Source organism: Asparagus officinalis, chromosome 2, assembly GCF_001876935.1.
Source record: "Asparagus officinalis chromosome 2, Aspof.V1, whole genome shotgun sequence".
In the NCBI taxonomy this organism is placed as follows: Eukaryota; Viridiplantae; Streptophyta; class Magnoliopsida; order Asparagales; family Asparagaceae; genus Asparagus; species Asparagus officinalis.
Window position 1 is genome coordinate 20,194,205 of NC_033795.1, and position 25,946 is coordinate 20,220,150.

At 36.3% G+C, this 25,946-nt stretch overlaps 1 protein-coding gene across 1 annotated transcript in view; it reads right to left on the minus strand.

Moving 5' to 3' along the window:
- The window catches only part of LOC109830466 (adenylyltransferase and sulfurtransferase MOCS3-2), a 27,567-nt gene continuing 1,904 nt past the window's right edge, over positions 284–25,946 (minus strand). The window contains exons 3-12 of the mRNA XM_020397726.1: positions 24,593–24,685; positions 24,198–24,253; positions 21,432–21,496; positions 21,253–21,327; positions 21,069–21,147; positions 19,107–19,145; positions 18,874–18,982; positions 6,890–7,008; positions 5,212–5,331; positions 284–947 (exon numbers count right to left, since the gene is read on the minus strand). Of these exons, the coding sequence (XP_020253315.1) occupies positions 567–947; positions 5,212–5,331; positions 6,890–7,008; positions 18,874–18,982; positions 19,107–19,145; positions 21,069–21,147; positions 21,253–21,327; positions 21,432–21,496; positions 24,198–24,253; positions 24,593–24,685 (1,136 nt within the window). The 3' untranslated portion in view covers positions 284–566. The remainder of the gene's footprint in view (positions 948–5,211; positions 5,332–6,889; positions 7,009–18,873; positions 18,983–19,106; positions 19,146–21,068; positions 21,148–21,252; positions 21,328–21,431; positions 21,497–24,197; positions 24,254–24,592; positions 24,686–25,946) is intronic.

Here is a 25,946-nt window from a genome sequence, read left to right on the forward strand (position 1 = left end):
ATACATAATATATAATATATATATATACATATATATAATATATATATACATATATATATATATAATATACATATATAATATATATATATACCATATAATATATATATATTATACGCTTTCCCTGAATCCGCCAGAGATCCCAATTACCGCCAGCGTACAAATCCAACAGCAATTTATTTAACAAGGTTCAACATTATCTAAGGGCTGTTGATGCAATCAAATCATAAAGATACACATACTAATATTACACGTTACACTTCAAGGATTAGTTGTATGACCAAGATAAATAAACCACTGAATCTTTTACAAATTAATTTATAGGATATATATGCTTTCCCTGAATCCGCAGAGGATCCAAATTACCGCCAGCGTACAAATCCAACAGCAATTTATTTAACAAGCTTCGACATTATCTAAGGGGTGTTGATGCAATCAAATCATAAAGATACACATACTAATATTACACGTTACATTTCAAGGATTAGTTGTATGACCAAGATAAATAAACCACTGAATCTTTTACAAATTAATTTATAGGAGCCACGGCAACAATACATATAAACTAGCTAGTAAGTAGGGAATGTGGGATCAACATCTTTTGCCCATGACTCTAAACCTCCGACAATATCCTTAGCTGAAGCAAAACCATTCTCACTGAGAAACTTGACAGCTCTTTGAGAATCATTCCCCCTCCTGCACACTACATACAAGCTTGCAGGTCTGCTCGATGCTTGTCTGGCTTCCCTTAAAACTAAATCTAATGTTGACATCTTCTGCTCAAGCATGGACAGCGGAATATTAATAGATTCCGGAATAGCTGAGATCTTGAAGTGGTGGGCAGGACGAACATCCACTAAAATATGTGGCTCGCCTTTATCGACTATGTTCTTGTACTCGTGACTGCTGATTCTGGCACTTTCTGGTAGCAGGCTCAGCTTTGGACGGGACTGCATGTTGAATCAACAATCTTCGTTGGTGAACCAAATAAGACAAACATTTTGCAATCCAGATTAAAGAGAATGCAAATAATATAAGGTTGATTGCAGATAGACCCCCTGTAGTATCAGTGTTTCAAACTTATTACTCCTCTAGTTTTATCTTTTGCAGATAGATCTCCTGTGTGAATTTTTCTTGACTCTTCCCTTCCAAGAGAGCAAAGTTACTTTTTGGGACAAATTTTCAAAACCAACCTATTTGGAAATTTAATCCCAGAAAACAACCCCTTTCAAACTTAATTGCAAAAACCGACCTGGTTTCAGCCTTGGGACTGAAACCAGGTCGGTTTTTGTGGAAAAACTTCGGAAACTTCACGGGAGTTGAACTCCCGTGAAGTTTAGTAAAACTGCTATACTTCACGGGAGTTGAACTCCCGTGAAGTTTTGCAGTTCAAAAAAAAAAATTTTGAACTACGAAACTTCACGGGAGTTCAACTCCCGTGAAGTTTAGCAGTTTTACTAAACTTCACGGGAGTTCAACTCCCGTGAAGTTTCGGATAAAAATTTTCAAAAACCGACCTGATTTCAGCTCCAGGGCTGAAACCAGGTCGGTTTTTGAAAATTTTTGCAAAAGCGGTCGTTTTTTGAAAATAAATAGTGAAAGGGGTTGGTTTTGAAAATTTGTCCTTACTTTTTGACAAACAGACCTCTTGAGGGTAAAAGAGTATTAAAAAAATTCACTCATGGGTTTTATCTGCAATATAAAACTAGAAGCATACTAAGTTCAAAGGAAGGATACTACAGGGGGTGCATCCGTAATTAAGCCAATAATATATATAATATATATGACGTGTCTTTAGAAGAGAAAAGAATGTAATAAACACCACAACCTCATCAGTGTCAGTCAACATACAGAATTGATAGCCTATGATTGATGCTGCTGTTTCAATGTTAGCTTCAGAAAACCAAATCAAGATTCAAGAACTACCGTTACATTATCAGAGAAAACTGGCTAATGACGAACATGGTTCATTCATACCAATCAGGTTTTAGTAACTGCAATAAGAGTCGACAATCTTAAGTCACTTGTAAGTAACAATTGTAAGAACTAGAAGGCATAGAGATATTTTTTATTCTTATTGTACATTCTGGTTGTGAGCCCAGTAAACACAAAAACCAAAATGGTTTGCATCAAATTACAGACGACCATACTTCATTCATTTTTCAAGTAAAATATAGACAATCGTAATGGTGAATGTAGATGTAGGCACAGAAAATCTATTCATGTTTTCAGTACAGAAGATTTAGACATAACATGAAATTGAAATGAGAAGCAAGTAACAGGGACAATTCAAACATAATGTCAAATCCTCAGAGAGAAACTAGATTATTCAATGTTGTGGGTTCACAATGTGGGTTACAAGATAGAGACAGTACATTGGTAGTCACATGAAAGTTTAGAACAATTGATACGAATTAGCCTCCAGTTCTGTCAGAACTATTACTGAGAAGACAACACCAGTATGGAACTTCTAGTAATATCCTGGAAACCAAACATAAGTATAGTTGATTTTGTTGAGAGGTGGGAAACTTCAATCATGTCTGCTTAAGGCTGATTCAGAATTTCATGCAGGGTATCAACACAACTGATGCTTATCAACAGGTCACTTGCAACATGCCGTGGTCAAATTTACCAATTGAAAAGCAAAAAATGGTCCAGAAATATTGATGCAATTTTGTTGTAAGTTTCCAGAACAAACGAATCCAATCTTCAATAACACATTTCACCCAGGTGAGAAATCAGGCTTATTATTATCCGCACGCATAATTGAGTTAAGCAGGCGTTTTAAAATCATAACAGTGTTTAAACCTGTTTCAAGAAACCCAATCCAGTATTGTCAAGATCAAAAAGAGCCCCAACCCTATTTGCCCATATAACTCCTGATCCTCTGTTCCCGCCATCCGCCCCCTTGTCCCATTCTCCGCTCACAATCCTCACTCGCTCATGGCCGAGTAATTTTCAAATAACAGAGAAAATAAACCTAAAGAAGAATCTATCATTGGATACATGGATATTTTTTTCCTCTTTAGAGAGGAACACGGATGAAATTGACCACAGCAAAGATGTTACAGAGGAAAATATCAAATAACTTTAGTGTACATAGCGACAGTAGCAATTGACTTCCGTAAAAAAACAATCTATGAGTTTAAGATGATCTTAACCTAGCCTATATTTTGGTGCAAAGATGCAATCATTCCACAACCTCAATCAAGACCTTAGAAAATGATACAATTTCTTATAGTGACGTGAAAGGACTGCACAAACACAATTAGCTAAGTACGCAATATATGTAGTTCACGTAACGAAACTGAGCATTATGAATGAATAAAAACCATACACTTAACAAAGCCTTCGACATTGAAGCCTTCAACGTGGTGAGGAAGACTTATTGACGGCAAACAAGAGCTCAAGAACAAGCCTAGGTGGTGGATGTCAGCTTCAGGTTTCTCTAGTTAACAGCAAGGGAAGGTCTTCGTCAGTGATACGGGAAGAGGATAAACAAGACGTTCTGTGGCCGAAGACTTTCTCGGATCGTGTGTGAGAGAGGACCAGGAGGGATAAATGATCATCGACATAAAACGGGAGAAATGGAGAGGCCTGAAGGAGAAAGGATCGTGATTTATTTTTTATTTTATTTATTTATTTGTTTATTTTGGGAAGGGGGAGGGATAGGGTTAGAGATCTTTTCAATCTTAACAATACAGGTCAGTATTTTGGAGATGGGTATCACCCTTCTTTACTATGTGTGAATAAATCTCATTCGCCGGATTATGTGGGATAACTGCATAATTAAGCGATATTTCCCAAATTGTGGTGTTTTAGGGCTGAGGACGAACACTTAGCCAAGCAATCAATCAAGAAAACATATTTTTGAACATTGGTACCAACGCTGCAAATATTTGGTCTTGTTCCAAAAGCCAACAATAGTGCGCTTCAAGAATATGTAGGAGGACATGGGCCAAACATCAAAGCTACAACAAGCAACCACTTTGTGACATCTAGACACTTGATCAACATGAGTAAGAGTGAGTTTCTATCAATGAATGATAAAGATCTTCAAGTGACCATGGCCAAACATCAAAACACTTGAAAAGGAAGATCAGTGACCATGACCAAACATCAAGATGGATGAGATGGCTAAACATCAAAGCTATTATGAGCAACCACTTAGTGGCATCAAGATGGATGAGAACAGAATTGAGTTAAGACAAATTCTTGATTGTTGGTTAGAACAGCAGCTCATCACTTTGTCATCGAGTAGGTTGTGATCTACAGAGGAGTAATCAAGCTAATTTCTTCAAAAAATCTTCAAACAATTGACCAACATGACTAAAGAGGGAGTTTCATCAATGATTATAAGGATCTTCAAGTTGAAGAAGAGGTAGATCAGTTGCCATGTGTACATATTGGAGTCTTCCTCTAGTTTAGATGATTACATAGATCTTCCTTAACCTTGAACCAGGACAACTGAGCTGCTACAACAACTTGAAGAGATGTGCATATATGAGGATCCCTATTTCTTTCTGTACATCCTTGATTCACAATTGTCTATAGTTTACAAACATATCAATTAGTGAGGAGCTTCAATTTATTGAAAATGTGATTCACACCTATACTACAAGTCAAATTGACTACGACCTGCATCACCACCTAATAAAAAGAACACAGAACAAATTGAGCTTCTAAATTATCTAAGTAGTGTTACAAAAGGAATTGGCCCTATGGGGCATCAGAACTAATGCCTAATGCCATATTGCCTAGGAGCTGTATACGCACAGGAAGAACAAGAAACAACGGGGTTGAAGTCATTTTGCTAAAGGAGACATTACAACAATCTAATGTCACAAAGATACATAAGATAAAATACTACAGACCAAAACAACAAATGCTTCATGTTCAAATTCTTATGTTCCATTTGGATACAAGTACTCACGTTGTAACTTGTAATAAGTCAAAAAACAAGTAGATAAAGGATTTTTTTGCTAATAGCGGGATTTAGTATATCATGATTATTGAAATCATTTTCAGACTCAGCAACAATAGCACCTACTTAGAATCTTAGATAATCAACAAGGATATGTTAGTACTAAGTTTCATGACATCATAAGATACAAAAAACATGAGAAAATATATTCAGAGTTTCAGATGAGAAAAAAGTTGACAGAGAAAAATAGGTAAAAGGAAATTTATCAAAAAATGGGAGGAACAAATTACCGTGTCCGAGATTGGGGACTGTGTGAAGCTCTCATAATCAAATCTTCTGAAATTTTCTTGTGTGAAGGTAGCATTTTCTCCACAAGCTATACACTGCAATGACCTTCCCCTTATCTTTACCTGTCAAGATTTAGAATATGTTAGGCCAAATATTGCATATATACCAACTATGCATTTGCAACAATCCTCATAATGACACGGGAAACAAAACAATAAACAAATGAAACATTTTGATCAAAATCTGCTTTAAACTTTGAACCAATATGATCGATCTCTAAGCAGTTTTGAATTTTAAAGTAGAACATGAAAGTCAAGTTAGGGGGTGGTGTAATTCCAAACAATCCTCATATGTTGACAAAACATTTGGGGAATCATCATCGCATGAATAACTCTATTATGTAACTGCTTTGAATTTTAAAGTATAACATGAACATCAAGATCTGGGTGGTGTAATTCCAAAATATCCTCAAAAGTTGACAGAACATTTGGGGAATTATCACATGAATAACTCTATTAAGTAACTTAAGAAGTGATTATAAAAGTTTTGTGCTTCAAAATCTTCAAAATTACCAAAATGATCAGCTTTTGATGCATTTAGGCAGTTGAAAAGAGAATAATATTATCACACGTAATTAGAAGCATGCAATTAATTGAGGAAAAACTCCATGAAGACAAATGTCCTTACAAAAGCAATCCCAAGAATTCAGATGAAACTGCCAGGGGTATCCTTTTTATTGTTTCCAATAACTAAACTATCATAATTTTTCCTTTTTACAAATGGACATAAACAAGGGAAAAAAGAAGACTGCCAACGTAAATTTTTTTAAAGAGTTAAAAGCAATCGACTATATCCCAAAAAATTGGCAAACTAAGTTGCATGGATGCAGGTACATGTAGGGATCGGGGTACGGGTATGAGACACAGGAAATTTATAGAAGATAGGGTTCAGGGACACGGCTATATACGTATATCGAAGCTAATAATGTACATAAGATCTTTTTCATCACATGTTATGATATTATCTTATTAACATTTATATGTTTCCTTTATTATGTAGATTGTCAATTAGAAAAAAGCTCGACTTTGGACTAGATACTCAAAACGATCTTTAATACCATAGTTCTGAACTAGGTGTCGACTGAAACAAACATGACCTACGTCCAATGAGTTTCAAGAAGTGGATGTGTAGCATAGACGTATAAGAAGTATATGAGAAGTGTTTTAAATTGAACATGTATTATAAAATTGAGTACATATCCGGATAAATGTATGTGTGTACTCAAGGAGTGTCAGTGGCCAATACAGGCAAGACATATGATAGAAGTGTCCAATGAACGTTCAGTATGTATCGAGTACGGCTTCATGATAGAAGTACCCAGATAACATAGTCAACACGTTATATACAATTAATGCAAAGTACTATTTTTAACCATTAAGTGAAATGTGATTTTCAGTTACAGTTCCACCATAGGATAAATATAATAAAGCTAAACTCAAGTAATGGGGATAAAAGTCTTTATTGAAGACTTATGATTTCTTTGCAAGATTTAATATCAATGAAGTTTTAATATTCACTAAAAAAGTTCTAAACAAGATCAAGTCCAAAGAAAAATTGGTGAAACATAGATTTCACGCATTAAATAATTTACAAATGAAGAGAAAAGGTCAAATGTCGTACAATCCGTATACGAGAAGACAATGCATCAAAAAGAAGCATTCTTCCAGACAGAGGTTCACCAACAGCACCAGCTACCTTTATCGCCTCTAGGGCTTGCAGACAACCAATCACACCAGGAACTACTCACCCAACAAAAAAAGCTAGATTAGGTGTTTAGAAAGAGAACAAAATCAGAAGCAAGTGGTAAATAATAATAACAATAATAAATCACCACATGGAGTTTACAACAATAATATAAAAATAGTAACGAAAAAATATATACGTGAGCATGTGCAGAGATATCTTAGTGTCAGCACAACCATACATCTAACTATTCCATGGCATATGGACATATATACCAGTACAAATTTATAAATGAGATAAATGATAAATACTTTAAGATATCAATATTTCAAATTTCATATCATTGTCCAAAATGAATTGACAATCTGAAAGAACGACATACAGGCGCACACACACACTTCCTCATACGCACGCACCCAACCACACACACAGACAAACAACAAGAAGAAGGCCTTTATCCCAAGTTTTTCAAATTGCCTCCATGGTTCCTATTTCCATTAGTTCTATTAAGGCAAATCTCCTCCACGAAATAAATCAACGTTATATATTTCTTAATTGCTTTCAACCAAGTTCTCTTACATCTACTTCTACTCATTGTTCCATTAATTATTATAAGATAATTCTCCTAATTGATGCATTTAGTGGCCTCCATTACACATGGACAAATCATCCCAATTAGTTATCTCATTGTATCTCAATCGGAATAAGCTTTAACCTGTGAATACATACATTTCTTATCCGATCTTTTAGTGTATATCTACACATCCATCATAACATTCTCATTTATATTACTAGTTTTTTGCACATTTTGTTTCTCAATTGCCCAAGCATTCAGATCCATAAAATATTGTTCGTCTTATGCCCGTCTTACAAAAATTTTCATTTAAATTTATAAGTAGTCAACGATCACATAGGATTCCCGATGCCAAGAATACTCCTCCATTTTAATGATCTTGGTTTGACTCGATAAACCATATCTCCTCAATCTCATCATTTTGGTGAATATCTAAATAGAGAGTAATTACTCAGGTACATTTTACCATCAATATACATTATAACTAAATCCTTTAGATTAAAGAATTTCCCCTCATCTTTTGTAATACCAAATTTTTGAAATGTGGCTAAGATAATACCAAATCCCACATTTAACAAACAACCCCCCCCCCCCCCCCATCCTAGAAAATCTCTAACTATATAACAACCTTATTTCTTTAAAATCCTTATCCATCTCCTCTACCTTTTTCTTCACATTAACTCCCAAAAAAAAATAAACGGAGAGAAAAATAGAGAACGGAGAAAAAAATTTAAGAGGAGAATTGGATACTCAATGAGAATGAACGGATAGGGATTTCAATTTCAGAGTTCAATTATTATTTTGGCAAGCATTTTCTTATCCTTTAACTCTTTTATTTTCATGATCTCCTTATCTAAATACTCGTATTTCTTCGTAGAAAATCATGAGGAATAGATTGTAGTTAGTTTTTATATATTTTTTATTACGATGCTGTAGGAAAAATCTTGACACCTTATGCAAGTATTTCATAACCTAAACTCTTTTATTTTTATAATTACCTTATCCAATTGCTAGTATTCTCCTCCTAGAGTTATGACAATTAATTTGTAAATAGTTTTTATTAGATTATTTTTTTCGAAATTGGTTTATTTCGATCATTATAGTTTTGTTAAAAAAGTAAATTTTAAAGAATTTTTACCTTTTTTCAATATTATAGTTATAACAGAGGATAGTTTTAATTGTTTACTACAGTCAGTCAGTCACAAAGTAGTGGTTGGAGTAGTGGTTAGGTGACTTAGTTATTAGCTCTTAGGTCTTAGGTTCGAATCCTTTGCCCTTCATTTTTTTTTCAAAAGCTATTTAGGCCTGCTGTGAACTCAAACCCGACCCAGTTAGGATCCAATATTAAATTTTAGACCTGTTTAGATTTATAATTCAAATTACAAACCTGTTTGACCCGGTCAAGATCCAATATCAAATTTCAGACCCGTTTGGGTTTATAATTCAAATTTCAGACTCGTTTGATCTAGTTAGGATCCAATATCAAATTCCAGACTCGTTTGGAGTTATGACTCAAATTTCAAATCCGTTTGGACCTTTTGCTCACTAAAAAAATCAGGCTTGTCAATCTTTAAGCCATTAAAACCAAACCGGTTGACTTTTTCTGACACTAAATAATTATGTTAATTATTTATCTTTGCCTTTTTGATAAGTAAAGATATGTCATTTGATGATGAATACCTGATGTCATGTTTGATTACCTAGTGACATTTAATAGGATGGATAGTGCATAAAAACGACTTCCGTTAAAAATATGATTCATAAGTATGCTATCATAGCATGGCTATACCCTCGACATCGATATCCCGGTGTGAGGAGTTTCGCTTGATTATTACTATTATATAATAGCATCAATTAGACGATGCATCTATCTTGATTGGGCATGTTCTGGTCACGGTTAGTTTTCATAGTTTTACGGAAGTCGTTCCACGAAAACTCTGTGATTAGTGAATAATATTTCATACACAACCACTTAAAATCAAGGTTTTATAAAGGGGAATTGGACAGAGAATATAATGCGTATATAAGCGGGCTCATGCGCATTCTTGATATCTTGAATTATATATAAAGGCCAAGGATCAATACTTGACTTGAAGCCGTGTTCCCGGGATGGTTTACGGGAACCCAATTTATATACATGATACTATTTTCCTCTAATTCAAATAACATGTAAAATAATAATAATGTGCTTGTATGCTTTGTGATAGACTTATTCTTAATATCTACAAGTAGTATCTCTTTTAGTTACCGTTAATTTAGATTTTATCTTTTCTTTATACCTGCCACATACACTTACACGCACATAATTTCTTCATTTTACATGTTTGTTGAGAGTTTTCTGACTCCCCTAGAGTTTGCACGGAGTTTGCACGCTCCAGACTCGGGGACCATCCTTTCTTTGCAGGACCGAGAGTATTTCAAGTAGCAGGCTTAGCGACAGTGATCATCGTTTATCCTATCAGTTCTCCAGTTTTTTTGTCTTAGGTAGTTATTTGACTGAGACTTTTCCTGTAACCGCATGTGGTTCTCCAGATTATGATGTATTTTTTCTCTTTCCTACTTTGGATAGTTGTGGACTTGTAGTAGAACTCTGTCTTTTCAGAGATTTTTTTTATCTATCTATTTTCTTTGTTATCTTAGTTACATGCTCTATGTTGTAGTATTTTTAGCAATATATCTGTATACAGGATGATCTAGAGGTGTGAATGGGACCATATGATTGCATTGCCGGTCGAGTCACGTTCCAAACTATTATATTTTGGAACCGGCGCGTGACAAAGTTTTTATTGGTATCAGAGCCCAACTAGATAATTGTTGCCTCATTCTGTATATAAAAAAACTAAGATCATGTCAAGAACAGAGCATGTATAGAACAGGTTCTTTCCTATCCAGAAGTACACCATTTGACTCGTAGTACCTTGATTCTCAAGTCCTAATTTCGATCAATCTCATTTCAGATGATCACTATGACCCCAAAACGTCGTCCCCCTACTCCAGTTGGGCCTAAGAGACAGCATGTCAGTCGATCAAGCTGATCTTGCAGAAGCAATTAGGGAGTTGGTAGCTCGTAATCATCAGAGGGATGGACAACAACAGGATGCAAGGCGGGGTAATATGTTCGATTTTCAGAAGCTCAACCAGCAACACTTTGCTGGGATTGAAGGAGGGTATGAGGCCGAGATGTGGCTGCAGACGATGGGCCGCTTGTTGAGAGCATCTAAAATCCAAGACGAAAATAGAGTCGATATAGTATAGCTGCAGCTCTCAAATGTAGCTAGAACCCGGTGGGATGCAGAAGAGGAGAAGCTTCTTAAGCCGATTTCATGGGAGACGTTCCGAGAGAGCTTCCTAGCGACATTTTCCCCTAAGACAGCTTGCCTTGAGATGCATAGGCAGTTTGTTATGCTGAGACAGAGAGCTAGTACTGTAGATTAGTATGCAGCAGAATTTGCTAAGCTCAGCAGGTTTGCCCCAGGCATGTGTCTAATGAGATAGATAAGGTACAAAGATTCATGTAGGATCTTAGTTTTGAGATTCGGATGCAGATTTACAATCAGAAGGGAGTTGAGACGTATGCTGATGTTTTGGAGGCAGCTCGTAAAGCTGAACAATTGATTGGATCATGAATTCAATGAAGAGAGGGGCCAACAAGCGTCCTACAGGACAAACATCAGGGGGTAATCAACACAAGCCTTAGACAGGAGGAGCACCAACCAAGCGCTAGCAGACAGGGACCCGGAGACTAGCTTCACAACCAACCAACATGATTTGCCATTTTTGCAGCAAGCCGGGACACTTGATGGACTGTATGAGAGCTAACGGGTTGTGCCTAGCATGCGAGGCGGCGGATCATCAACTTACTACTTGCCCTAGTAGAGGAGTTTCAGGAGGAGCTTCAGGTGGAGCGATAGTACCAGCAGGCCAGGCTAGACAGGATGGATAATAGTGGCGATCATCACTTTCTACTCAGCAGCAGATGTTTCGAGGACATCAAAGGGACAATAATTTCGAAGCCAGAGATAGCGGAGAGGTCCCCAGTTTCAGCATCCGTACCAGCTGCAGTATCAGCAAAGGCGTCCATGGCAGTATACTCAGCAGGATCAGCAACAGCAGAGACATGATCAGGTTTTGACACTTACTGCTGAGCAGGCAGATGCATCAGGTGATGTGATCACAGGTAGCATTCTGGTTTCTCAGTCCCTGCCTTCACCCTATTTAATTCTGGTGCATCACATTGTTTTCATATCTGCTCAGTTCATATCACGACACACCATACCATGTGATAGTTTAGATGCAGCCTAGAATATCCATATAGGTAGCGAAGTGTTAATGTCTAGTAGAGAGTGTAAGAGATGCTCAATAGTAGTTTGCAGACTTGTTAGTGATTGTCACTAACGGGTTCGATGTTATTTTGGGGATGGATTGGCTCTTAAACTTCCATACGATTATCGACTGCCGACGCAAAAGCATGGCGTTCAAGGTACCAGATCACCCAGAATTTGAATTCATAAGCGGTAGTAAAGTGATGGAGCAGCCAGAGTATCGAGCGGGTATGGATAGAGTATTAACTTGGATAGAGGTAGAGGAGAAGCCCATACCAGAAATTATCAAGGAGTTTTTTTATGTTTTCCCTGATGAGTTGTCGGGTTTGCCACCAGATAGAGATATAGAGTTCGTCATCGATCTAATTCCAGGGGTTGTACGTATCTCAAAACCACCTTATCAGATACCGATAGCAAATTTAGAGGAGTTTCGAAAGCCAGTCTAGGAATATCTCAGTAAGAAATTTATCAGGTTTAGTACTTCACATTGGGGAGCACCAGTGGTGTTAGTGCCAAAGCCGGATGGTAGCCGAATGATGTGTATTGACTACAGGGAGTTGAATCGGTGATGGAGCAGCCAGAGTATCGAGCGGGTATGGATAGAGTATTAACTTGGATAGAGGTAGAGGAGAAGCCCATACCAGAAATTATCAAGGAGTTTTTTTATGTTTTCCCTGATGAGTTGTCGGGTTTGCCACCAGATAGAGATATAGAGTTCGTCATCGATCTAATTCCAGGGGTTGTACGTATCTCAAAACCACCTTATCAGATACCGATAGCAAATTTAGAGGAGTTTCGAAAGCCAGTCTAGGAATATCTCAGTAAGAAATTTATCAGGTTTAGTACTTCACATTGGGGAGCACCAGTGGTGTTAGTGCCAAAGCCGGATGGTAGCCGAATGATGTGTATTGACTACAGGGAGTTGAATCGGATTACTATCAAAAATAAATACCCAATTCCCATGATTGATGACCTTTTTTATCAGCTCGGAGAAGCTAGGGTGTTTTCTAAGCTAGACCTCAGGTCAGGTTATCATCAGCTGAAGGTGAGGAAGGAAGACATACCCAAGACCGCATTCCACACACAGTGCGGGCACTATGAGTTTTTTGTGATGCCGTTCAGAGTGACAAACGCTCCATCTACATTTATGAGCGTGATGAACAAGGTGTTTTCTTAGCATCTCGACCATTTGTGGTGGTGTTTATCGATAACATCATTGTATACTCTAAGACCAAGGAAGATCATGCAGAACATCTACGGACTGTGTTGGAAATCCTGCGGAAGGAGAAGCTCTATGAAAAATTAACCAAATGTGAGTTCTAGCTGGAGCAAGTGTCCTTGGGGCATGTGATTTTAGGGGCAGGTATCTCGGTGGACCCAAAAAAGGTTGATGCGGTGTTGAGGTTGGACCCGCCTACATCTATGACAGAAGTGCGAAGTGTCTTCGGGATGCCTGGATACTACAGGAAATTCATTAAGGATTTTGCAAAGATTGCAAGACCACTTACTAGACAAACTCGAAAGGATGTTAAATTCATGTGGACTCAGGAGTGAAGCAGCATTCGACGGGTTGAAGGAGAATTTGACGATAGCTCTAGTTTTGACAAATCCGGATGAGTCAAGAGGGTTTGTAATGCACACAGATGCTTCTGGTTTGGGTTTTGGTTGTGTTCTGATGCAACATGGGAATGTAGTAGCTTATGCGTCTAGACAACTGAAGACGCATGAGAGGAACTACCATGAGAGGAACTACCCGATTCATGATCTGGTGTTGGCGGCGGTCATTTTTGCATTGAAGCTATGGCGACACTATCTTTTAGGACAGAAAGTGAAAGTGACACATATCATAAAAGTTTAAAGTATATGAGGTAGCGCGGGTGGTTAGAGCTTATGGCGGATTATGATCTTGATTTGTAATATCACCTGGGACGTATTAATGTGGTGTCAGATCATTTGAGCAAGAAGCCTGTGGTGATGAGACTTACCAGGCAGCGGGAGTTGTTAGCTGAGTTCTGAAGGATGAATATAGAGATTATTTTACCGGGAGCAGGAAGACAGTTGATGAGTCTACAGTTACAGTCCACTCTGGTTGACCGGATCAAGGCTACCCAGTTCGAGGATGCTTGGTACCAAAAATTTAAGAAACAAATAGAGTCTGGGGAGAGAACTGATCTACAGATACATAAGGATGGATCCCTGCGATTTCGTGGTAGATTGTGTGTGCCTAAAGGCGAGGTCTGGAGAGAATTGCTAGAGGAGGCGCACAGTTCAGTGCTTTCTATTCATCCAAGGGGCATAAAGATGTATCAAGACTTGAGAGAGCATTACTGGTGACCAGGAATGAATATGGAGATAGCTCGGGTTGTGTCAAAATGCCCAAGATGTCAGCAGGTGAAGGCTGAGCATCAGAGTATCGCAGGTTTGTTGTAGCCTCTTCCTATTCCTTAATGGAAGTGAGAACATGTTACGATGAATTTTGTTATAGCCTCGTCGAGGAGCCAGAAGGGAAACAACATCATATGGGTAGTAGTAGACGGACTCACTAAGTCGGCTCGCTTCATACCATTTCGGGTTGGACAGACGACGGAGAGTCTAGCGGAGCTGTACATGAGAGAAATAGTACACTTGCATGGGGTACCGGTTAGCATTGTGTCTGATAGAGACACTATTTTTATCCCACTTTTAGGAAGCTTGCAGCAGTGTCTTGGAACTAGACTGAGTTACAGCACGGCTTACCATCCTCAGACAGATGGACAATCAGAGGACTATACAGATTATGAAGGACATGTTACGTGCATGCATGCTGGATTTCAAGGGCTCTTAGGAAGATCACTTACGCTTGGAGTTTTCTTATAATAATAGCTATCATGCCAGCATCCAGATGGCACTTTATGAGGCATTATATGGAAGAAAATGTAGATCTCCTACCTGTTAGGATGATTTGGGAGAGCGGCATCTGCTAGGTCCTGAGATGATAGTGCAAACAGTAAACAAGATAAAGACGATACAGGATTGCCTTCAGACGGTTCAAGATAGGCAGAAAAGCTGGGCTGATGCTAAAATGAGATCTCTACAGTTTCAGGTTAGAGAGCATGTTTTCTTGAGGATATCTCCAACTAGAGGAGTTATCAAATTTGACAGCTGTGGGAAGCTAAGTTCACATTTCATCGGTCCATTCGAGATACTGGAAAGAGTAGAAGAGGTAGCTTATCAGCTAGCTTTGCCTCCATCGTTAGAGGGAGTGTATGATGTGTTCCATGTATCGCAGCTTCGATGTTATGTGTGAGATGAGACCCACATCCTAGACATTAAAAAGCTTCAAATTTGGACGAATCTATCATACGAGGAGCGACCAAAAAAGATTTTAGACAGACAGGAGGTTCTCAAGAATAGGACTATCCCTCTATTATTGGTATCTTGGGGACACCAGGCACCTGGCGAGACAACATGGGAGCGAGAGGACGATATTCGTCAACGCTATCCACATCTCTTAATTACCGGTAACGTCTAGTTCCTCATGTGCTTGGATTTAATTTCGAGGACAAAATCTTTTTTTTTAGGTGGGTAGGATATAATACCAAATTTTTGAAATGTAGCTAAGATAATACTAAATCCCACGTTTAACAAGCAAACCCCCTCCCCCATCCTAGAAAATCTCTAACCATATAACAACTTTATTTCTTTAAAATCCATATCCATCTCATCTACCTTTTTCTTCACAGAAACTCCCAAAAAAACAAAGAGAAAAATTGAGAACGGAGAAAAAAATTGAAAGGAGAATCAGATACTCAATGAGAAGGAACGGATATGGATTTTAATTTCAGAGTTCAATTATTATTTTGGCAAGCATTTTCTTATTCTTTAACTCTTTTATTTTCATGATCTCCTTATCTAAATACTTGTATTTCTTCGTAGAAAATCATGATGAATAGATTGTATTTAGTTTTTATATATTTTTTATTACAATGCTGTAGGAAAAATATTGACACCTTATGCAAGTATTTCTTAACCTAAACTTTTTATTTTCATAATTACCTTATCCAATTACTAGTATTCTCCTCCTAGAGTTAAGATAATTAATTTATAGATAGTTTTTATTACATTTTTTTTCAAAACTGGTTATTTCGGTCAGTATAGTTTTCTTAAAAAAGTAATTTTTAAAGATTTTCTAACTTTTTTCAAGATTATCGTTATAACAGAGAATAGTTGTAATTGTTTAATACAGTCAGTTTGTCACAAAGTAGTGGTTAGAGTTGTGGTTAAGTGACTTAGTTATTAGCTTTTAGGTCTTAGGTTCGAATCTTTTGCCATTCATTTTTTTTTTTCAAAAGCTATTTGGGTCTGTTGTGAACTAACCCGACCCAATTAGGATCCAATATCAAATTTCAGACCTGTTTGGGTTTATAATTCAAATTACAGACCCGTTTGACCTAGTCAAGATCCAATATCAAATTTCAGACCCGTTTGGGTTTATAATTCAAATTTTAGAACCGTTTGACCCAGTTAGGATCCAATATCAAATTCCAGACCTGTTTGGAGTTATGACTCAAATTTCAGATCCGTTTGAACCTTTTGCTCACTAAAAAAATCAGGCTTAGTCAATCTTTAAGCCATTAAAACCAAACCGGTTGACTTATTCTGACACTAAATAATTATGTTAATTATTTATCTTTGTCTTTTTGATAAGTAAAGATATGTCATTTGATGATGAATACCTGATGCCATGTTTGATCACCTAGTGACATTTAATAGGGTCGATTGTGCATGAAGACGACTTTCGTCAAAAATATGATTCATAAGTGTGCTATCATAGCATGGCTATACCCTCGACATCGATATCCCAGTGTGACGAGTTTCGCTTGATTATTATAATTACATAATAGCATTAATTAGATGGTGCATCCATCTTGATTGGGCATGATCTGGTCACGGTTAGTTTTTATAGTTTACGGAAGTCGTTCCACGAAAACTCTGTGATTATTGAATAATATCTCATGCACAACCACTTAAAATCAACAAATAAATGTAGGTTTTATAAAGAAAAAAATAAATGTAGGTTTTATAAAGAAAAATTGGACGGAGAATATAACGCGTATATAAGCGGGCTCATGCGCATTCTTGATATCTTGAATTATATATAAAGGCCAAGGGCCAATACTTGACTTGAAGCCGTGTTCCCGGGACGGTTTACGGGAACCAGATTTATATACATGATATTATTCTCCTCGAATTCAAATAACATGTAAAATAATAATAATGTGCTTGTATGCTTTGTGATAGACTTATTCTTAATATCTACAAGTAGTATCTCTTTTAGTCACCGTTAATTTAGATTTCATCTTTTCTTTATATCTACCATATACATTTACACGCACACAATTTTTTTATTTTACATGTTTGTTGGGAGTTTTCTGACTCCCCTGGGGTTTGCGCGCCCCAGACTCGGAGACCGTCCTTTCTTCGCGGGATCGAGAGCATTTCGAGGATAAGGCTCAACGGCAGTGATCACCTTTTATCCTACCAATTCTCCAATTCTTTTGTCTTAGGTAGTTATTTGACTAAGACTTTTCTTGTAACCACATGTGGTTCTCCAGACTGTGATGTATTTTTTCTCTTTCCTACTTTGGATAGTTGTGGACTTGTAGTAGAACTCTGTCTTTTCAGATATTTCTTTATCTATCTATTTTCTTTGTTATCATAGTTACATGCTCTATGTTGTGGTTCTTTTTGGCAATATATCTATATACAGGATGATCTAGAGGCGTGAATGTGACCGTATGGTAGCATTGTCGGTCGAGTCACGTTCCAAACTATTACATTTTGGAACCGGGGCGTGTCATCTTTCAACATTAGGAATTATCTTTCTCTTGTCTCATCAACTAATGGTATGCAAATAAACAACATACATCATGGGACTTTCCCTTGAATGTCTAGTAAGTTTGTCAATAACTATGCTAGAGATGTAAAAGTGATCCTTGACGCAAAGCTATGGAATATGAAATAGTTTTGTCATTCCATCAATTGTTCTCACACTAGTTGTTGCTCTATCCTACACATCTTTGATCACATGAACATATTTATACTCCATCATAAACTTTTCTAGATGAATAAAAACCATATATAGATATTTCCTCCTCCATTTATTTCTCCAGTGGTCACAAATCACAATATATAAATAGGTCCATAGTTGATTTATTTGCAGTCATGATTTCAGCAGTAGAACACATATATAAACATTTTATTTCCTTCCACAGATCCGTCAATACTTGTTGATAATAATATATACATTCTCAAGTACTCGATACACTAGGCTGAATTATGTTAGCAGGTATAAATTCAATGGCATTAATCTAATAGATGATATAACAAATGATGACGATGTATGAGTCCATTAACTCTGTTCCTAATGTCTCCACCAGGTATGTTTCTCTGTTAACAGATACCATTTACAATTCTTTACTGCAAGTCTATCTTAGATTGTCTAAAAGAAGATACTAGTGTTCAAAAACAGCTTCTTAACAAAATGTATGACTGATGCAAAAGCATAATCTTACCTTCCTCAAATTTTATCTCATCGCTGCTTTCCCTGGGTGCTTAAGATGCATTATAGGCTTAATTTTGTGCAATAAGTCTTACGCATTGATAACATATTCTCTTCAAGTCATCTGACGATACCCTTAATTAGACAACCTTAGCTAAACAGGCTGGTTATGAACCACTATCTTTTCTCAAAATTTGAACTATTTTGATTGGAACTGCAAGGGTCACAGGCACTTTTCACATCCACTAAGTCCTCATTATGGATATAACTTAGCATGAACAACATACAACACTACTTGCCTATAAATGACATAAAGGCAACCATTTCAAAACTTCTTGATCAAAAACTCCAAAATTTTTATCAGATTCAGCAGATATCATAAAACTCCAAAAACTGAAAGCATTAAAATAATGTAACACAGGAAGATCAAGATAGTGGATCTCATGTAAAGCACATATTGACAAATACTGACATGCCCACTTACCTACCCCAAGAACACCACTGTCAGAACATCTCTGACATGCTGCTGTAGGTGGAGGTGTTGGAAAAAGGCATCGGTAACAAGGACCTCCATTATGATGATACACGGTCAGCTGCAGAAGGTGTTTTTTACAATGCTAAGTACTTAATGATAACCCAAATGGACATCTGAAATAAACAACGGTTCAATATGAACGATAGTGCAAAATCTTGAAGGTTTTTCCAAAGAAAGTCTACCTGACCCTCCAAACCTAATGCGGCACCAGATATAAGAGGCTGCACAATTACAAAGGAATTAATCAGAGAGTAGTGAGAGGAAAAAAAAAGTACATAGATTACCTAGATTTTTTGTCCCCAAAAAATATGAATTGGCGAGTCTACAGATGTTGGCAAAGATATTAATAAATATGGTCAGAAGAAAATTTACCCTTTCATGCTAAAATGGGTTAGGGTTAGGGTTAGGGTTTGGAGAAGAGGAGAATGGAGGGGGCTAGGGTTAGGGTTAGGGTTTGGAAGGAAGAAGATAGGGATAAAATGGGAATATATGATTTTTCCTGGGAGAACAGTAAAAAAGGTGTTGACTGTGAAGATGTACGCAAGTAAAGGTGTTTACATAAATTAAAAAAAAAACTTTAAAGGTGGTAAGTATCAATTTGGGTAAAAGTAAAGGTGTTTTTGATGTAAAAACCCTAAGAAAAATAATTGAACTCCCATTTTAGGTATTTGTTTGAAATTATGAGAATGGTGGAGCTAGGAACTAAAATCAAGAAAGTAGTAGTGCAAGATAATATAATATAGCTGCTTCAACTAATTGTGATAGACAACATGTGAATAATTCCCATGTTGGAAAATATTCATCACAAGCAAGGTTGCCTAGGTACGGGTACGGGTGCGGGTACGAGTGCGGGTACGGGTACGGGTGCGGGTACGGGACACGGCAAATTTGTAAAAAGTAGGGTACGGGGACACGGCTATATATATAAAATAATTCACTTTAGATCGATATTCCAAAAGTTAAAACTATATTTCTTGCATAGGAAATAGAATAGAAAACTATTTTTACTTTAATTAAAAATTTAGAACTAATATTATTACCTAGATAATCAAATACAAGCATTAAAAGCCCAGACCTAACTAAGTGGGCTGCTTAAAGGACCGGCCCAACCATTTCAAAACCAAAAAAAAAGTAAAACAAAAACAAACGGGTCAAGAAAAACCCAAACCCAACTTACGCCTCTCGGATCTTCCCCGACGCCGTCGACACTTCTCCGACCCTCGTCGACGCCTCTCGGATCTTCCCTGACGCCGTCGAAGCTTCACCGACCCTCATTGATGCCTGTCAGATCTTCCCCGACCCTCGTAGACGCCTCTCGAAGCTTCTCCGACACCGTCGAAGCTTCCCCAACCCTCGTCGAAGCTTCCCTCCGTCGTCGAGGCGCAGATTTCCTTCGTGAAATTTCAGGTTCGTATTTTTTTCCCCCTCACTCATGTAATCGCCGTGTCCCTACCGTTTGGGTGCGGATTCGTACCCAAAACGTACCCGACATGGGTACGGGACCAAGAAAGCCGTGTCGGGGTAACATAGATCACAAGTAAAGCGCTTTAAAAAAAAAACTGGTCGAGATAGTACAAGCTTGCAAGCACATTTCAGTCAACAAACTAAAAATCATTAAGTGCAGATCATTACTGATTACATGGATACTGAGTATGCCTATGCGTACTTCGAGCAAAAACAGATATTATAATATAGTTATATACTATATATATATATGATATATATATATTAATATATTATAGGTAATATTATATATATATTAATAGTATATATATATGAGAAATATGGATATGCCTTGCGACTTACAAGTACAAAAAGTTGTGCTTGGTAGTGAGGTGTTAAATCCTCCTCCACTCATTCAAATGTCTGCGAGAATAAATTCACATGTGTAGTGAGTGGATGAGGATGTGGCACATCACTACCAAGCACAAAATTGTGCTCTGGTACCAAGCATACCCATATCTCTCTCTCTCTCTCTCTCTCTCTCTCTCTATATACTTATATATATATATATATATAATAATATATATATATTATATATTATATATATATATATATATACTAAGAACAAGTTTCTTTTAGACTTGCAATACTATATGTTTACTAAATCAGATGTATGAGCATTGAGAAGCTACTTAATATACCTTGTCCAGCAAAACACAGCAGTCACTAATCATGTATCGACTTGGCAGATTGTCTGTTGCATCAACAACTATGTCATATCTAGAAGGATACTAGTAGTCCTGGAAACATTTTACAACTGAAAGAAAAGCAATGTTAACTTGAGCTAGGAAGTGCTAAGATTTCTTCATTACACATAAAGGATACTTGCTGACTATATCCAAAGCATTTGCAGCCTTCAAAGCTTCGTTATGTTCCACCAATTTAATAGAGGAGTTAATCCTGAATTATAACAATAAATATCAGGTGAAGAAATTTAGATTTACACAGTTGATCCATATTAATGTCAACAGAAACTCAGTAATATAAAAAGAACGATTACATACGCATGACAGGAAACAGCAGCTGACTTCACTTTTGATTGTCCAACATATGCTTCTGTATGGATGATCTTAATTGAAACAGCAAAAGAATGCAAATGGTTAAAGTTACAAATAGAAGAGACTCTTAGTAATTGAAATGATACAAGAACATCATCACTTAGAAAAAGTATCCATGACAAATGTGACTGTTGACTAATGCAAGCATTTGCAAAAAGAAAGATACATTTGCTTTGTAACAGGTCAAACGTGGGAAGATGAAAGTCAAACTCATATAACATTATCCCTGTATAAGGAAACTGCCAAGCTTAAGTCCCCATGAACACAGCAGAATGCATTCTGGGAGGGCAATGAATTCTACAGTTGGACATTAGTTTTAGAGGAAACAGTACATACAGTGCTTGTCCAATTTGTTACTTTCCTTTATTCATTTTCTTCCTTCTTCTGAGCATCATACTACTCTTACATGGTAATATCCATTTGTTTATCCAATTTGATTTTTCCATTGCCCAAATCCCCTCCTTCGCTCTAACATGTCTCTTCCTGTGAAATACTGTTTTTTGTCCCCTATTTGATTCCCTAAACATCCATTATTTTCCTCAATGTTGCCATATATTTCCATTATCTCCCCTCCAGCGTCAGAATGTAACCCTTTCTCCATATGCGTGCGTCCCTCTTCTCTCCAATGTTGACATTCTCGTCATCTTCCCTTCCGGTGATTGACCTCTTCATCTCTAGTATATCCATTTTTATCATCTCCATTAAGTTATTCCATGGAAACCAACATCACCACAAGCTCCTCTTTGCATGTAACGTCCATCTCTTTGTATGTCACATCCATCTCCTTCACTTGCTTCATTTCTTTCCTGACTTTAATTCCGACAAACCCAAGACTGAGAGTTATAACTGATGAAGAACGATAATCAAGAGCTTCAAAATATGTCTGCTAAGAATGGTTTATCATGCATATGTTATTTAATAACATATTTTAACGTTATTCTTAAAGTTATTAGTTTTTGCAGTCTACATTTGTAGAGAATCACCATTCTACTATTATAGTGACTCCTATACTTTCTTGTGAGGAATTTTTATTTACAAAAAATTTCATCTAGCTTTACAACTACATCTTAAACTAACGACTTTTCTTCTTCATCAAATATTATTGTTCACATTTAGCATTTATTGTGATACTAACTACTATTTGTTTTAAACTTACTTTTGTTTAATAGTTTACTTTCCCTTAAAAATTTTAACATCATTTTAGAAAAGTAGATACTTAACTTTAAAAGATAGGAAGTTTTGTTTAGCAAAAGGCAAAAGGCTGTTTTACGTAATAATAGATTTTCTTCACCATCTCTATTAACACTAGTTGGCAAATTAAATTTTATATATATATATAAAATATTATATATATATATATATATATATATATATATATATATATATAAATATATATAATATATATATACTATATACTATATGGAACAAGTTTCTAACGGTACGCCTAGATAATCATTCTTAACGGAGCGACCTAAAATCAATGATTGAGCTACATTGTGGATGCATCCGCTCGTTGAACTTGATTTGCATATTCTAAAACCCCAACACACAAGTTTGGGTGAACCCATAGTCGTTTGACCCCTCCGTCGGCCAATGTAAATATTCTATTCATTCGAAACCATTTAAATTGATAGACGTGGTATGACAGCGTCAACGCACCATGGATTCACTTCCCAAACTTGGTGCTTTTAGGTTTAGAATATTGTAGATCAAGTTCAACGGAGCGGCATCATTCCATAATGTAGCTCAAATCATTTGATTTAGGTCGCGTCCTTAGATGATTATTTAAGGCGTCACCTTAGGAGCACTTCTCCAATATATTATATTATATATATATAATATATAATAATATATATATATATATATATATATATATATATATATATATAACAAAAAATGTAAACTCAATTTAAAATGAGATTTATTACGAATTGTACTTTTATCCAATAAATATAAAATCTTTTTGCTCTTAATATTAAGTACAATATAGGCACCAGAAAACTTTAAGAATAATGTCTTCAAATGGTTCAAATGGTACAATGGGCTTTGTTAAGACGTAGGGTTTAACTAATGGTATTGATGAAAAACTATTTCATTATTTTGTACCCAAACTGAACATTACAAAGAGTAGGAAACACATAATGTTGGTTGATCTTAATTATATCACATGCCAAATTAGAGTAATTAAATTGACTTGCATGCTTATCTAGCTTCATCAATTGAAACTAATGCTTTTATTTAATGGCTTCACTATTGTTTATTGCAACTGAAGGAATGAACATAGCCGATATTTTAGAAAGCTTTCTAAGACACATGCGACTTGACAATCCTAAACAAACCGTTTCCTCTGCTAATCCCCTCCATGCCTAAATAACTTCATGATTTTTATTTTTGAAAACCATCGTGTGAGATGACATGAAATTAAGTTGAATTTAAGGTGAACCTACAAGGAAATATTAGTTGAGGTGGTGAAGAGAGATGACTGCTTATAGGGTAAGGCTATACATATTTCTTTGGGCAACAAATATATGGTATGTTACAAATCGTTCAAAACAATAGTTCACATCAAGTTTTCTTTATGGATTTCATAATTGCTTGTTATATAGAATTAATGCAAACTTCATAGGAAAACCTCACATCTACCAAGTAATATACATAATATAGTGTATGGAGGAAGATAGCGGTTGGACACAAAACAGGTCATATACCAACCTGTCGGTGAAGGTTATTAAGCTCAACTTTGTCATTATCAACGATGCCTAAGCAACCTACAAGGAGAAATAAAAATAGTCAAATGATGCATTCGATAATAGCAATGGATAATGACCATTTATTTATGAACACATGATAAAGTAAGAAACTTAATAACTGCCCAAATGAGGTTTAGTTTTGAAGTAGTCATTTCAGTGAATGTATAAAGTTCATGAATGAATGATTCTGAGCAAGAGCTAGATATGATGCCTATAATTCTAATTCTAATCATACTTGAGAAAAGTTTTCCTCATACATGTATATTCACGAGAAAATTGAAAACATTCTTCAGTAAAAGATAGAGTCCTCAAATTTCATAAGAAAATGTAGTATATTCTGAGGGGAAAATATAATACCAACGCCACAAGCAGCAAGATACATTGCTATAGGGGACCCCAACCCTCCAGCTCCAACCACCAGTATAGAGGACTTGGAGAGATTCCGCTGTCCTGGAGTACACAAAGTCAACCAAAAATTGTCAGCATGCCATAATACGACAAATGCAATAATGTTAAGTTACTAGCAGTTAACAGGACAGTGATCCATGTAGTATGAATAACAATCTGTTACTGAAATAAGTGAGAAGGCTTTTGACACTCTAATTATGGCATTCAATATTAAAAGGAACTCAACCTTCAGTAAGATAGTCATAATAATCCATGGTAAAAAATGTGTCAACAACACGTTAACAGATCTTTAAACTAAAAATCTTTGTCCTACTCCTATATGGTTTCAATAAGATCTTAAAACTTAGTTGGGCAAATGGAATAATAACAGAAGTATCTGCACCCACAAATTGATAAGCAGTATGTAATTACATAAAAACAGCTAAAACGTGCAATAAAGAAACAAGCATTGCTTATGAATTCTGGGAATGATAACTATATGAAAAAGGAGAATTAGATATATGAATTTAATATCTACATTAACTTCAATTTGGATAAATTTAAGATTATGTTTCAATGATCGGATCATAATCATGCAAGATTTTACCCATTAAAATGGGATCTGTTATGGGACACAACTTCACATGGAGAATGTAATATGGACAATCAACAGAATTCACAGCTAGTTGTCAAACTAACATGTCCGTTAAGTTGGTAATTAATTACTGATGAAAGAATATTGAAATATATAGACAGGAGTGGCGGGATTGGCCATAAATCCTAGTACAAGCATCAACAGTAAAGAAAATGTGTTCTATGGGTTTGGAGATGGAGATAATGGAAGGAAGGAGCACACTTCAGTCTCCTACTCTAAGAGTCAGAGAAGCGGGGCAGATGGTGAGAATTTATTAAGGTATACACAAGAAGGATATGACCAAATAGCCAAATCAAAGCACTACCTCAATATATTGAACATAGCATCATCAACATGGTTGACTTCTCATGAATCATCAGATGCCACTTAATAAGTTATCTGATTATCTAGCAGTACGATTAGGTCATATACTGGAAAAACTATTAACAGTTCATTTACAGGGCTACTTAAAGGGTTTGCTTATCCTACAGCCTACTCAAGATTGTTTAACCTGAAACAAAATTATGTAGTCCTGAACATAAAAATTTTAATGTTTTAATGTATGATATGGAGTAGTAGACTTCTACAGGTTGACCACATATTTTTCATTCAAATGCACTACAAAGTCATACATTTAAGATGGAGATAAGGGCGGCTCAGTGCACATGGCTCCCACAAGTGTGGGGTCTA